Source organism: Polypterus senegalus, chromosome 2 (genome assembly GCF_016835505.1).
Source record: "Polypterus senegalus isolate Bchr_013 chromosome 2, ASM1683550v1, whole genome shotgun sequence".
NCBI classification, from domain to species: domain Eukaryota; kingdom Metazoa; phylum Chordata; class Cladistia; order Polypteriformes; family Polypteridae; genus Polypterus; species Polypterus senegalus.
In genome coordinates this window covers 92,103,096-92,119,171 of record NC_053155.1, presented here as the reverse complement: position 1 = coordinate 92,119,171, position 16,076 = coordinate 92,103,096, and the positions used below count along the sequence as shown (strand labels likewise).

The 16,076-nt window shown below is 37.8% G+C and overlaps 1 protein-coding gene across 2 annotated transcripts in view; it reads right to left on the bottom strand.

Moving 5' to 3' along the window:
• Positions 1–13,675: 13,675 nt before the first annotated feature.
• Positions 13,676–16,076, bottom strand: part of LOC120523149 (NADPH oxidase 4) — an 82,088-nt gene continuing 79,687 nt past the window's right edge. For both annotated transcript variants that reach the window (XM_039744163.1, XM_039744164.1), the window contains one exon: positions 13,676–14,563. In XM_039744163.1, coding sequence (XP_039600097.1) covers positions 14,443–14,563 — 121 coding nt within the window. In that variant the 3' untranslated portion in view covers positions 13,676–14,442. The remainder of the gene's footprint in view (positions 14,564–16,076) is intronic.

Sequence of the window (16,076 nt, the reverse complement as noted above, 5' to 3'; positions counted from 1 at the left end):
CATCACCTTTTACTGATGTGCTAGGCTGTTACTTTTGCTTTATGTCATACAGTGCACCCATAAAGTATTCACAGCGCATCACTTTTTCCACATTTTGTTATGTTACAGCCTTATTCCAAAATGGATTAAATTATTTTTTTTCCTCAGAATTCTACACACAACACCTCATAATGACAACATGAAAAAAGTTTACTTGAGGTTTTTGCAAATTTATTAAAAATAAAAAAACTGAGAAATCACATGTACATAAGTATTCACAGCCTTTTCCATGAAGCTCAAAATTGAGCTCAGGTGCATCCTGTTTCCCCTGATCATCCTTGAGATGTTTCTGCAGCTTAATTGGAGTCCACCTGTGGTAAATTCAGTTGATTGGACATGATTTGGAAAGGCACACACCTGTCTATATAAGGTCCCACAGTTGACAGTTCATGTCAGAGCACAAACCAAGCATGAAGTCAAAGGGATTGTCTTGAGGCACAAATCTGGGGAAGGTTACAGAAAAATTTCTGCTGCTTTGAAGGTCCTAATGAGTACAGTGGCCTCCATCATCTGTAAGTGGAAGAAGTTTGAAACCACCAGGACTCTTTCTAGAGTTGGCCAGCCATCTATACTGATGGGGGAGAAGGGCCTTAGTCAGGGAGGTGACCAAGAACCCAGTGGTCACTCTGTCAGAGCTCCAGAGATCCTCTGTGGAGAGAGGAGAACCTTCCAGAAGAACAACCATCTCTGCAGCAATCCACCAATTGGGCCTGTATGGTAGAGTGGCCAGACGGAAGCCACTCCTTACTAAAAGGCACATGGCAGCCCACCTGGAGTTTGCCAAAAGGCACCTGAAGGACTCTCAGACCATGAGAAACAAAATTCTCTGGTCTGATGAGACAAAGTTAAACTCTTTGGTGTGAATGCCAGGAGTCACGTTTGTAGGAAACCAGGCACCGCTCATCACCAGGCCAATACCATCCCTACAGTGAAGCATGGTGATGGCAGCATCATGCTGTGGGGATGATTTTCAGCGGCATGAACTGGGAGACTAGTCAGGATAAAGGGAAAGATGACTGCAGCAAAGTACAGAGACATCCTGGATAAAACCTGCTCCAGAGTGCTCTTGACCTCAGACTGGGGCGACGGTTCATCTTTCAGCAGGACAACAACCCTAAGCACACAGCCAAGATATCAAAGGAGTGGCTTCAGGACAACTCTGTGAATGTCCTTGAGTGGCCCAGCCAGAGCCCAGACTTGAATCCGATTGAACATCTCTGGAGAGATCTTAAAATGGCTGTGCACCAACGCTTCCCATCCAAACTGTTGGAGCTTGAGAGGTGCTGCAAAGAGGAATGGGCAAAGCTGGCCAAGGATAGGTGTGCCAAGCTTGTGGCATCATATTCAAAAATACTTGAGGCTGTAATTGCTGCCAAAGGTGCATCGACAAAGTATTGAGCAAAGGCTGTGAATACTTATGTACATGTGATTTCTCAGTTTTTTTATTTTTAATAAATTTACAAAAACCTCAAGTAAACTTTTTTCATGCTGTCATTATGGGGTGTTGTGTGTAGAATTCTGAGGAGAAAAATGAATTTAATCCATTTTGGAATAAGCCTGTAACATAACAAAATGTGGAAAAAGTGATGCGCTGTGAATACTTTCCGGATGCACTGTATATTAAGACTAGAGAAATATGATACAAGAGAAAGGATATATTTAACTTTTGATATATTTATCTTACTTTTAAATGCAGCTTTCTCTCCAAATTTTCATAGTTATATACATACAGTTGAAGAGAAGCCATGAAAGAATATAGTTGTCTTACAGTACTTCCGTTTATGCCCATTTCAGAGGAGACATTTCCCTTGGTATAGAGTCAGTGCCACATCTGTGGGAATTTGACAGGCTTCGATACCCACACTTTCGTAAGAAAATTATTTCAGTGAGCAAGATGGGAGGAAAGGGGAGAAGAAAAAGAATTGTTAAGAAAAATATTAAGAAAATTGAATCTTTCTTTGGCGCTTGTCATCATATGAAATAATGTTTTATATTCACCTTATAAAGTGATTTGTTGTTATGTATGAATAGTGATCATAGGTGCTGATTTTGTAAGTGGCTAAAGATTAGCTCCTACATTCTAAATTTTATCATTTTAGCATCTCTAGTTTGGTGCTATCACTGAACGTCTAAAGCTAGAGAACAATATGTGTTCAGAAAAAACCTTGCCTAGCTGGTTCAAAATATAGTGCTTATAGTGTATTCACCCCTATAGGGAAGTTTTCATGTTTTATTGTTATACAACATTGAATCACAAAAGATTTTGTTTAGGTTTTTTGACACTGATCAACAGAAATTTTTTTTTTAATGTCTGTTTTTGGGTGTATTTGCATTAAATGCATATCTAATTGCCATAATCTGTCTGTTTATCTGTCCATATACAACAAATGATTTCAAGTGGACATACACTCGTACAAATAAAGGTGTCAGTGGGGTTCTTCAGAGCAGTGCTATAGGGTAACCATTTTTGGCTCCCTAAAGACCCATCCAAGTGAAGGTTCTATTATGTCTGAAAGAGAGACGCTTACAGTCCTTATGTGATACATTCCACTCCTTCATTGGTCATTGGCTAAATGCCTTTTGATTCCAGAAATGAGGTAAATTTGTTACAGGTGAACTGATGCCCATTATCCATAGTAATCATCGTAGTGAGCCCCCAGTGAGAAAAGAATTATTCCAGAATGTTAATGATGACACAGGATGTGACTGTGCCAGTTGCAGTAACCTCTGGCCATTTCAGGTGTAAGTCATACACAACAACCAAATACTGCTGGTGATGAGGGAAACCATGAATTTCTCCTGAGATTATGTGGTCTGATTAGTCAACAATTGAACTCTGGGGGCAAAACTCCAAGCACTACGTCCGGGCACACTGCTCATCACCTACCAACCCTATGGTGAAACATGGTGGTGGCAGCATCATGCTGTGAGGATGCTTCTCAATGGCAGGAACAGGGAGACTGGTCAGAACTGATGGAAGTTTGAATGCAGCAGTGGTAAGATCAGTTAGGGGTTCATGGCTGTGTGTGTGTTTTTAGTTAAAAACAGTGCACTTTGCAATGAAGGCACCAGTGCCGACAAGGATAAAAGGAGCCTGAGATGACAGAGGAGGAAAAAGAAATGATCTAAGAATGAAAGAAAATAAAGGAGATGTGTCTTAATTGTGGGAGAGTGATTGTGGCAGGCAGGAGGCAGGTGATTGAAAAGGGGTCCTGATTGGAGCAGTGGTGATCCTGGTTAGGGTCGCTGCAGCTTCTAGATCACTCAGCAGGAGTGACCATACCCCAGAGAACCACTGCTGAACTTGAGATTCACTTTGAGCTCCAAATGGGCTCTTGCTGAAGACTTGAGAGATGGCAGTTGGTTAAAGGAGCAGGACTCGTGGGGTTACCCACTGAAAGTCAGACGATTGTGTTGGGAAAGACAGTTCAAAAAGAGACCCCTTTCCAGGTAGGTTGGGCCTGCAGTGGTTGTCAAAAAAAGGGGGTCAATACAATACACAGAATAGAACACAAGTAATCCTCAATATAATGTAATAGTAAAATAGAAATCTTACAAGTACAGAGCAGAATTCAACAGTAGATGATATCACATAATACAATTTGGATTTGTTTAGAGTCCTGGATACCTTGGCCATCAAGCTGCCTCCCCCTATTGGTCATTCCATAGCTGAGTCAGTGTTGGGCCAGCCAATCTGATGAAAGGACACATCTACCCAATGATTCCTACGAAGCCTCCATCAGAGGTGACTTAAGCAGGCACAACAATGTGGCAGGGGGGCAATGGCACCAAGTGCCACATTTGAGTATTGAGAAGAGAAACAGAATAGGTAAGGGTTAGTAAAAAATTATAACCATCATATTACTTATGTTTTAGTGCTAATGACTAACAACAGAGATGCAGTCTGTACAGTTAATCAGCAGCTCTAGTCAGGATATGCTAACCTGAAGAAGATGTGAAAGCTGAGACCGAAGGGACATCTCTTATAATAGCAGGCAGACCATTCCACAGGGGCTCTGTAACTAAAAGCTCAACCTCCCACTGTTATTTTATTAATTCTTGGGATCATAAGCAGACTGGCATCTTGAGATCTTAATGTGCACTCTGGTTTGTAAGTAATGCTAAGTTCAGATAACTAAGCTGGATGTTGGCCATTTAAGGCTGCTCTATATGTTAAAAGAAGGATTTTGAAATCTGCCCTAAGCTTAACTGGGAGCCAGTGTAAGGATTTAAGAACTGGAGTTATGTGTTTGTATTTTCTTTTTCTTTTAATAATTCTTGCAGCAGCATTTTGGATTAACTAGAAGTTGTATAAAGAACAATTTGAACATCCAGTGAACACCACATTGCAGTTCTTAATCCTACTAGAAATTAATGCATGAATTAATTTCTCAAAATCCTGTTTATTTAGAAAACGCCTTAATTTCCTAACATTTTTAAGATGGAAGAAATATGATTTAGACAACTTTGTAATGTGTGCTTTAGATGACATGCTAGAATCAAAGATAACTCCTAGATTGTGGGGCTGATTCAGTAAAATTAATGGTGATTCCAACTGAGTTAAATGACAAAATATTGCTGCGATCAGCATCATTCCCTCCAATAATTAACATCTCTGTTTTATCAGTGTTTCAAGACAAGTAGTACTCATCCATTCACTGCTTTAATTCACTAACACAACTAATTAAAGACAACAATGGAGAAACCTAATTCACTCTAAAAGAAAGGTATCACTGGGTGCCATCTGTATATGTGAAAATTAACATTATGTTTTCTAATGATGGATCCCAGTAAAGGTCCCAGTACTGAGCCTTGCAGGACACCATATCTCACTTCTGTGTATAACGATGGTCAGTTACATCTATTGACGTCCCAGGTTCAAGGGAGTAATGTGTGCTGCAACACACACGACCATCACAGCAGCCAAATACAGAAAGTTCCTTGAAGAAAACTGGCTCCAGAGTGCATGCGACCTTAGACTGGGGCTCACCTTTCAGCCTGAAGCATACAGACAAGATAACACTGGAGTGGTTTCAGGACAAGTTCTTACTATTCTTGAGTGGCTCAGCCAAAGCCCAGATCTAAGACCCACAGAACATCTCTGGGGAGACCTGAAGATGGCAGTTTACAGATGGTTCCCATTTAATCAAACAGCTTGAGGGGATTTTCCAGAATGAATGGCATAAACTGCCAAAATCCAGATGTGCAAAGCTTGTGAAGGCCTAAGACAATTTGAAGCTATAATTGCTGTCAACAGGGCTTCTTCAAAGTAATGAATTACGGATCTGAATACTTATATGAATAAGAAATTTCAGCCTTTTATCTCTGTAAACCTTTCTGAAAAAGTGTCTTCACTTTGTAATTGTGGGTTATTGAGTGTTGATTGATGTTGAAAATGGCCAATTTATACATTTACACTGAAATCTAAAACATAATAATGTGTACATAAAGTGAATACTTTTTGAATCCACTGCAAGTCCCCAAAAGCACTAGGTTACACCATGTGTATATTTTCCAGCTTGTTTATCTTTGCTAAACATACAAATCTTCCATATTTAAGGTCTCATACACAGCTCGATGGCCATTGTTCTTAAGCTGATTTTATAATATCTTTTAGGAGAGTAGCATGAGGGTGCATTGTGTAGCACTACTGTATGGTCTCAAAGATCCTGTAGAATGGTTTGAATCCAGCACCTCAATGTCCACATGGAACCAACAAGCGCTCTCCACGTCTAGTAGGGTTTTTCGCCAGACACTCTAGTGTTCCTCCCATCTCCCCAAAGACATGCAAGTCGGGATAATTGCCAATTCAAGTGGACTCCTTTGTGAGTCTGGGGATTTCCTTGCGTAGGCCATGAGAAGGACTGGTGCTGTACCTGGACAGGCTCTGAAAACATGCAACCATGAAGTGGATTAATCAGGATGGAGAATATTTTGTTATGGTACTGCTCTAAATTCTCTAGTAGCTTTAATCAGTGTAATCACAGATGGGACAACATTATGTAATGTAAAATCTATTGTGATATATTATAGCACACTGCTTACATCTCTTATCTTTCTCAACAGGGGAAAATCCTTAACCTTACTGTCCATATCTTTGTGGGAAAGCAATGTCTTATTTTACTTACATTTAAACAAAAAAAGTCTTCAGAATTTGGAAGAAAAAATATTATTACTTCTCTAAAATAAACAGTACAATAGAACATCCACTGAAAACGAGTTCCACCTTGTCATCTGCCCCAAGGAAATTAAGTTGCTCACTGAAGATTAAGTAGTCTGTCTCTTGGCCTGTGGGTCAGCTGTTCTTCATAGCCCAATGAGATCAAACATATTATACCATACACCATACCATCCCATTTTTTAAGCCTGCTTAATCCCGAGTAGGGTTGCAAGAGGATGAAGCTTATCTGGCAAGCTTGTTATTTCTTATTTTAACCTTATTGAAATTTTCTCCCAATTCATGCATAAAAACTGCCGACATTATTCCCATTCATCTAAAGGAAATGAGCTGCAAAAGTTCTTTGGTGTTATTTGTTTCTGTATATTTATAGTACATTTTCCTAATTTGCTCTGCTTCTATGTGTGAAGCACTCTAGAAGGCCTCAAAAGTTGTACTGTTTTGCTTTAAGGAAGGAGCCAGAAATGCTTTACCCCAAGCACACTAAGGAAGATCTTCAAATGCTCCGGGCAACCAGACCACCCCAGGATTGGCCAGCAAATGTCTTCCCATTGCCTCAGGATGAGGTTTGTTTGTGTACAACAGCCCATAGAGACAGAAATGTCCAAGTGGGCAGACCAGACTGAGTTTGACAAATGCTGAAAACGCTTTACCCCATTATACCACCTGAGCCACACTTTATTTGTTCACATTAATTCAGCTGTTCTAAAACGTTGCATTTAAATGAGATTTGCCCTCCTCTTTGTGAATAAAAATGGATACATGGAAAATAAAAAGATGTTTAGTGTGACTGTAACAAACAAAATATTTTATTTCCTCTCAAATGCACCCTACCAGTCACAATGTAACTTCACATAACATTCTTCAACCTGCTTAATCTGATTAAGGGTCAAGGTGAGATGGAACTTATCCTGGCAGCAATGGGTACAAAACAGCAAACAGCACTGGACAGGGTGCCAGCCTCCCAACAGAGAGCCCACTCATACACGGTACCAGTGGACTTACCACTTAGGCTAACTAGCAAGTCTTTGAGGAGGTGGGAGGAAAAATTAGAGAATCTTGTAAAAAACACTCACAGACGTGGGTAGAAGTTGCAAATGTATTTTATCCCTCATCAAACAACACTCAATGCCCCCAAAGGATCAACTGATGTGATATTTCAGTACTTATGACACTTTGAAATCACTTCCTTTATGTTTTTTATCTGTCATTTGCCTCCTGACTATGAGAAAAACCCTACATGTGAAATACCGTGACATGTGTCTTGATATCTATTTATGTAAGACATCAAGTTTTTCAGAGTTTCCTCCTGTTTTTAGCCCCTGAGACCCAATAAACCCACATTCTTTGTAATTTTTGTACCATATTATTGTACAGAAAATTACATTATTATGACAAAAAGAAAACTATACATGCCTTCAGCAAACACGATCAGAAGGATTTGTTGTGTACGCCATATCAACCAACCCCAGTGGTTCACCCCCTATTGAGATATGTGGGGTAAAAGTTACTCCTTTTCACAAAACTTCAAAACAATAGGGATTGGTAGTATAAGCATGTGGAGCGTCATTTTATACTATTTTGTGGTTGCTGATCAAGAGTATGGTAATATTTTTGATATCTGATACTTTACCAGTGGTCCTAGACTTCTAATAGCCCCAGAAGGTTAAAAATGACACACTTTAAACAGAGACACGTAGGGTACTGTTTTAGACAATTTCAAGGCCACTGATTTTTTTATTTATGATCCGTTACTAGGGATACTGCCCTCTATGGACCTCTGGCAGAGGGTGAAAAATGACCAATTTCTATTACAATTGAGAACGGACTATCCTACCACCCAAGACGGCATGGGGTGCACCCACCTCCTGAGTTCAGCTTCCTGGATTCAAATGCCACACCTAGTCATTATACATTTGGAATTAACCCAATCTTCCTGTCTTTGCACGTGGATTAAAGCATACCCTGAAAAGAGGAGCCAGTAACATCAATTGCCAATTCTAATTTGAGTCTGTGTGTGCAGCAGTGGGTCCTGTGATTGGTTTCTCCCCCTTTGCTACTAGAACTGGCTGTGGCCTCCATCAACAATGAATGGGATTAAACAGCTTTAAGAGCAGATTTTAGGTTGTATGCTGTTAGGTTATATACAGGAGTTATGTTTTACATACGCACACATTTGCCAAAATTTTTCAATTTCTGTTTTGCTTTGTTATTCTGTAGCATTGAGTGTTGCTTGATAAGAGATAAAAGTGAATTTTATACTTAAAATTACTATACTTTTATACTTATATACTTAAATAAAATGCATACTGCATATTAAGTAAGATTTTTCATAGCATGTGAGCATGAATTTCTGAAACAGAGTGATCACTAGAGGGCCTAATTCCTCCACTAATGGCTTATGCAAGGCTGAGAGAAGCTTGTAAGCAGTCACTGACTCTTCAAAAGGCACAGATCAAGTTTCAAGTAATGTGTCATGCTTTTATTTAAGGCTCCCTCATTCAAAACGTTCACCTCCAATGAATTTTGCAGGGAGCTGTTACTAACTAGAAACAATCTCGTGATAACCCAAGAACTGAATAAACATAGACCAAACAAAGTATCAGCTGCATACTTCTGCACAAAAACGGTGCAAATTGACACCAAAATAAGACCTCTTGTGATGGCGACGGCTGTTACACAAAGTCTGACAGATTGCTTGAAGTGTGGAAGGATGATGCAGCACTTTGTACTTAGCTTTACAATCTTCAGTCTTTTTTTGTTTATCCACTTTATCAATGGATTTTAGCTTCTTGGCCACAGTCTAAGCTCTTCTATTGTATTGTCAAGCAACTCTTGGACTTAAATGAAAGTGTTGGTGGCTGCAAAGGATGGAGTTGACTTCTTTTTTGCTTGCAAAGTTGTTGGTTAAGTAGCACTGAGCAACAAAAAGTGTACACACAAAACAGAAGAATGAATGTTTTTAGTGTAATAATCACTACCTTAGGAGAAAGAACACAAGGCTTATCTGACTATGTGCCCAATATGCACATCAGAACACAGAAAAATACCAAATATACTGTATATCAAAAGTAAAGTGAGAAAATTAGTTTGAAAGCAAACCACCAATGCTGCAAATATACACATGGGTATTCCTTTCTTACAAAAAGAAGATCATTTTGACTTATTTTGAGGTAGAGAAGCAACCATTAAAAGTCTGGTTAATTAGGCAACACTCATTTTTTCATTATCATAGAGCAGTGTTTTTCAACCAGTGTGCTACCATGAGAGCTACCCAGGTGTGCTGTGGAAATAATAGAGTAGCATACTAGGGTTTGAACCTGAGAAAGACAAGCTCCGCAGGTGGTTGAGACCTGTCTGAGGAGAACAGGACTACCTGGAGAAGCTGGCCTAAAAGCAGCTCTGTGATCATTGAGTTGCAGACACAGCACTGACAGCACCTCAGACGCACCTGCAGGCTGCTAGAGTACACCTGCTCTGGGTGAGGTTGCCAGCAAGCCTAACAGTGCTGGTGGGTAGTGGGCAAACAAGTTGTCTCTGAGGCTGAGGTGGTGGGCAAAAGGGCAAAGCAGCATGGAGATGCCACCAAAGTGCTCATTAAGTACTGTGTCAGCAAAATGCTGATCTCAGAGCTCCTTTCTTACCGGCTTCTCCAGTAGTCCCGTCCATTCGAGCAGTTGAGCAAGTGTATGACCCTAATGTGATTGTGGTTAGTAAGATAATTGGTGTGCCTTGGGATGATTTTGGTTACAAAAAGTGTGCCTCAGAAAAAATGGTTGGGAAACACCATCATAGAAGGTAACATAAACATACCATATAGTGCATTTAGATGACTATTCACTGTGCTAGTTTATACACTTTATTTATTCTTAACATTACATCAGAACATTTTTCTATTTTATTTCACTAGAATTTACAACAATATACAGGCCCCCAGAGAAGCATGCAGCGAGATTTAGGAGACTGCATGATGAAGGGCGACAGATTCTGAACTTCACTACAGCTCAGCACCAAATGCCAACAGTAAAGTTGAAAAGAATGTTGTACCAAGTATCATGTAACATAGCATGACAATCTATATACTGTAACATTTAGACTGTTTCTGATTAAAATAAATCCAAAAGTATATGTTCTTCAATATAAAACAGATCAGGGTAAAATATTGTTCTGCTCTAAATAAATTATTTTCAGACCTGGTCCTGATAAACTAGTGAGGCATTATCCGGCCAGCCATTTTCCATGTCTGCTTTTTCAACTGGCTGGCATACAAACAGAGCATTTCTTGGCAGTAATGGACACAAGACACAAAGTAACCCCATCCAGGACACTGGTGTATTGATAAAAGATACATATATTGATGATGGTAAACTGGCTCAATGTGGAGCAATCAACATGTCTGAATTGTGCAAGGAAACCCACAAGATGTCTGCATAGAAGGTGCCACAACAGGGATTCATACTGGGGGTTAGGCTTTGTACAGTGGCCTTCTGTACCCACCTGTAATCTTTGATGAATAGTCAGAACTGAAATTTCTGCCTGTAAATATATGTATGTCCCCATTTCACAGTTTCAATACATAAAGATGCTGTCATGTAATTCAGGTATAGTAACTGCATCCATAACAAAGCCTAAGTGCAACTGCATGTTATGTCATTAAAAACACTATGCTTTTTCTTGTCAATGTGATCTATTCCTGAGTAATTAATACGAGTGCATATTAATTAGGTTTTGATTCGAATGAAAAAAAAATTAAATAGGTTTTTGCCACTTTCTTCAAATATGCACTAGGGAATAAAAAAAATCATATTGACCATAAAGCTTATGACAAGTTTCAAAACTAGCTGAATAACTGAATATCATTTACGGATACTTCATTTATGTGCCTTCATGAATGAGGCATACCCTTAACGCATATTTTAACTATTATGGATTTCTAGTTTCAAATTAATATCCTCTTATCCAGATTAATGCCGGCAATTCTTACCGATTCAGTTTTTATTCTACTTAGTATCACCTAATATGGAAGTTGAGAGATTCTATTGCTTGAATGTAGAACTTCTGCAAAAATATTACAGTACAGCAATTAAAATTGCACTCATTTTATATTGGTGACATGTAATGTAGATTTTGTTTATTTAATTGCATCAAATGTATCTAACCTTTGCCTCCTCACTTTCCAGAACAGATTTTGATAAGATTTATTACTTTAGTTATTCTGTGGTGAAACTGGCACTGGCCCCTGCAAGTCCAAATTGGACTAAGCTGATTTGTGAATGTTATGTTGGTAGTAGCTGCACAGAGGACTTCACATTACATACCGTTGTACCAATAGAGAAGTGCATGCAAAGAGACACTTCATACTGAAAATGGCTCAAAGTTTTAGTCCCCCAACATGCTGCACAGTAAGGCACACAAGAGGCAAATGTAATAATGAAAATCTATTAAAACAAACAGTAAAATTTTTAGTACCAAAAAGCCTATAAGAAAGAAGCAGTTTAGTGTTACTACAAATAATGTTATCTAATATATATATATATATATATATATATATATATATATATATATATATATATATATATATATATATATATAGCAATACTTACCTTAAGTATTGGTATAGTGTTACTTTTACTACTATGTTAACACAGAAGCAAATGAAAATAACACTGTTAATAATATCTGTTAAATTATTAGTTATATTACTAAAATCTACAGGTCTAAATATGATACAATGCCTCCGATTTTAAAAAGGGAGACTACTGTAGAGACTAAATAGTAAGATACAGTTGCTGTTTTTCTTCTGAGAGACTGAACACTGTATAACTAGTATTAACCTAATTAGCAGCTGATCATACCACTAGTATTTCACCAGCTGTAAAACACATGATAAAAAAGCACATAATATAATTAAAAACAAAGTATATTTTGAAATAAGGCTGTAGGATTTTCAGTACAGAAACAATTGTTTGCTGTTATGCTGTTTGTACTGCATGCTTCTTCCATTCTGGTAGATGGTTTATGCTTTGTTAAACCATATATACTTTTCAGTATAGCACTGGGGTAAGAAGTAGATTATGCTTTAAACATTATAAATAATAGATGTTTAGGTAAAGTATGACTCAAAAAAACATGGAAAGGTATGGAGACACTGTTTTAATTTCAGGATGTGTATACCACCTCTTAAAGTATTTCTTTTAAGTTCTCTGTTTTAATCAGTTACTGAAGAACCACTCACAAACAAAATATTTCTCAACCACAAAATCAGGGGTGCCCAACCGCAATCCTAGAGGGCCATAGTGGCTTTAGATTTTCATTCTATTTTTATTTAGTAACCAGTTCTTGCTTCTAATTAACTTAATTTAATTGATTTGCCATTTAAGACTCAGACTTTTTAAATCAGGGCTGAGCAATGTCAGTTGTGGAGGGCCACAGTGGGTGCAGGTTTTGTTCCAACCCATTTACTTCATGAGAAGTCATTTATTGCTGATGAAACACATATTGCTCAAGTGACATTTTTCTGCTTCATTTTAGTTATCTTGCTGGTTAAGATTTTGAAACTTAATTACTGATTTTAGTCATGAACAGCTACATTCACTGTTTTAATTGATCCTTATTTCATTGGAGATAAAAGAACCAGCAGTTCTCCATCCAGTTTGTTTCCTTTTATACATATGTGTCTTCATTGTGCACTATTTGGTTCAATAAAATACTCAGAAGGAAACTGAAGAGAAAATGAAGAACTGAAAATTACTCATACGTCGAATCATTTGGGTGATACCATTAGAAAGGAAAACAAAGTCTACAATTTAAGATTGAGAATTAAAACACTAAGTCATGATGGTAAGTAAGATCTGCTATTGTCAAGGATTGTTTTCTAATTAAGCAATTGTGCTAGAACAAAAATATGCAGCCACTGTGGCCCTCTGGGACTGATGTTGCTCACCCCCAATTTAAAAGGTTCAAGTCTTAAATAGAAAATCAATTAAATGAAGTTAATTAGTAGCAAAAACTGGCCACTAATTAGGAAAATGGTTAGAATGAAAACCTGTAGCCACTGTTGCCCTTCAGGACTGATGCTGACCACCTATACACTAAACCATGTGCCTTCTTCACTGTTTTAAATTTGCAATTTAAAATACCATAAATGAAGAAAAATATTCCTGTGGAATTAAAAGTGAATGAACTGTCGTAGAACAAATATCTTAAATTGATATGTAACACTGTAAAAAATTCATTCTATACATCAGTTCTTGATGCTGAGAAAGCAAAGGGAATATAAAAGTTTCATCAAACTTTGAAAAATTCATCTGTAAAGGCAATCTGTAACCAATTTAGCCATCAATGCAACAGTGCTTATGATCTACGGGCAAAGTATTTCAAGTACATCAGTAAAAATTAAAAAATGTGTTCCATGGTTTTATTATGTTTTGGCACAAAGGAAACAAATTATTCAACATGTTGTGGTTTGTTAAATAAATTACCTTTATTACAAAATGCTGAAATATCAGTCATTACCATATTGACAATACTGTACACATTCCATCAAATGAGATTTATTTACTGTAACAGTTTAACACTGCAACACAAAATGAGGAATACCTCAAATATTTTATGGTACATAACTCCTTTTAAGAAATCAGTGTTCAGGGGCATTTTGTTGTAATTATTCATGTACTGTATTTTTAAATAAGTGTTTATTACTTTATATTGTAACTTTCATATCGAGCAAGTTAATATCAAATTACTTTTACATGAACAACTCCATACTGCATACTCCACAAATCCATACCCATAAGACAAATAAATTACTGGCATTTTAATCCACAGTGTGAAATTTGTTTATTTTTTCAGTTTTTGGTCTCACATATTTTAATACTGGATGACAGAATTGGACTGGCTACACTATTCTTCCTTTTAAGAAAGAAATCTTTATTAAAATGAAAAATAAATGAACACATTTTAATAAATAAACATATTTAAGCCTCAGAAATACTTTAAATAACACTGACACATTTTGAAAAAAAGGGTTATGATGCTTAGAGAATGATATTTTACTTAGTTCAAGTTTTTAGTGAGAGTAAAGCAATCACCCAAATGAAATGCCTCAAAAGTCTCTTTAGCTCCATATTGCTGCTTGTTTATTCATACAGCTGGTCCCCTTAGCAATGCTGGCCACCTGATAAAGTGTGTGAGGCTGTACAACAATATGCACCCAAGGCCAGTCTTCAACTAAATGTTTCTTTGTTATACTCAAATGTTGTTCCAAAACCACTAGTGCTATTGCTGAGTTTATGAAGTGTCTTGGAAATCTTACTTGGTCCGCAGCAAAACACTCCAACACGTTTACTGTTAAACAACAAAAAGAAACATCAAGGTAGAAAACAGTGTCATAGAACATAAATCATAAGATATAATCTGTGCCTTGATTATTAAGCCATTTATAGTACTTTCTAAATCTAAATTAATACATGCAAATCATTTTCTTTCAGGAAAAAAAATCAAAACATCTATTACTGCATATGTTATATATGTACAGTATATTTAAAATATGCTGTTAACTACAGAGTTGGGAATAAAGAAATCATCTCTTTATAACAGGAAAATTAACATCTTCCTAAGGCTTCTCATGAAAACAAATCATACATTTTATTGTTCAAACAGTGTCTTTGGTAATTAGCAATTTCCTTTTATTGTCACACAGCAAAATGTGGTCAGTTAAATGTTAATAGACTTAAAACACTACACCAGACCTAAAACTGTATGGTGAGTGATGAGCTTGTTTACTATGCTAACCCATGCCTAGTCTCTCTATTATAAAAAAATTTTGGGAGGGAGACAAGGTAGATGAGACATGATCTTCTGGGAAGACACTTTGACAAGGCAATGAGACAAAAGGACAGTTGCTGTATAGGCTTTTAAATGATCGAGATGCAGGTCGCCAGCAGCAGCAAGCCAGCAGATGATCCGACCACATCTCCTTAGCGTGCATCCAGCTCCCTGCCTTGACAACGCGAGCAACAGAGACGTGAAGTGACGTTTGTACAGGCTTTTAGATGACCTACGTGCAGCATGACAAGCACAACATGCAGCTCACCAGCAGCAGCACCAAGACAGCTGATCCAACTGAAACTTCTTAGAGAGCCAATTTCACAACGCGAGTAGTGTTATACGTCCTGCAAAAAAGACATTTAACCACGCCCAGGGCCGTAAATAGAGGACAAAGAGTAGATGACAAAGTAGAACGTCGTAATTCAAAAATGTTGGAGTGGTACACATGCACAGCAGGTCTTCTTGGATCTTTTCGGAAGACACTAAAGTCCCGCAAGACTACTTGCACAGAAGACATTTTGAAGTCCTTGAAGACTACTTGCACATCACACCCTACTTAAAAAACAATTTCTCGGAGACACATTAACGTCCTGCGAGACAAAAAAGTGAGATGATCGATTAAATGATTGTCGCACAGCCCAACATGCAGATCACACAGCACGTCACAGGCAGCAGCAGCTGCTGTACAGGCTTTTAAATGAACGATGTGCAGCCCAACATGCAGATCATGCAGCACGGCACTAACAGCCCCAGGGGGATTAATTCATTCACTACACCTTTATTACTGGCAAATATCAAAAAATAAAATGAATGAAATGAAAATAACAATCTCTTTAAATTGTATATCCAGTTAACCAAACCTGGCGGTTGGCGAGCAAAGCGAGCAGGGGGTAGAGCCCCCTAGTAATAATAAATAAAAAAAATCAGGCACCAGATCCACTCTGGCTGGAAGAAAAGGATAGAGATTGTAAGGTAGACTCCATCAGGCACAATAAAACATTCAGGAACACCAGGGCAGGAAAGAGAGGGT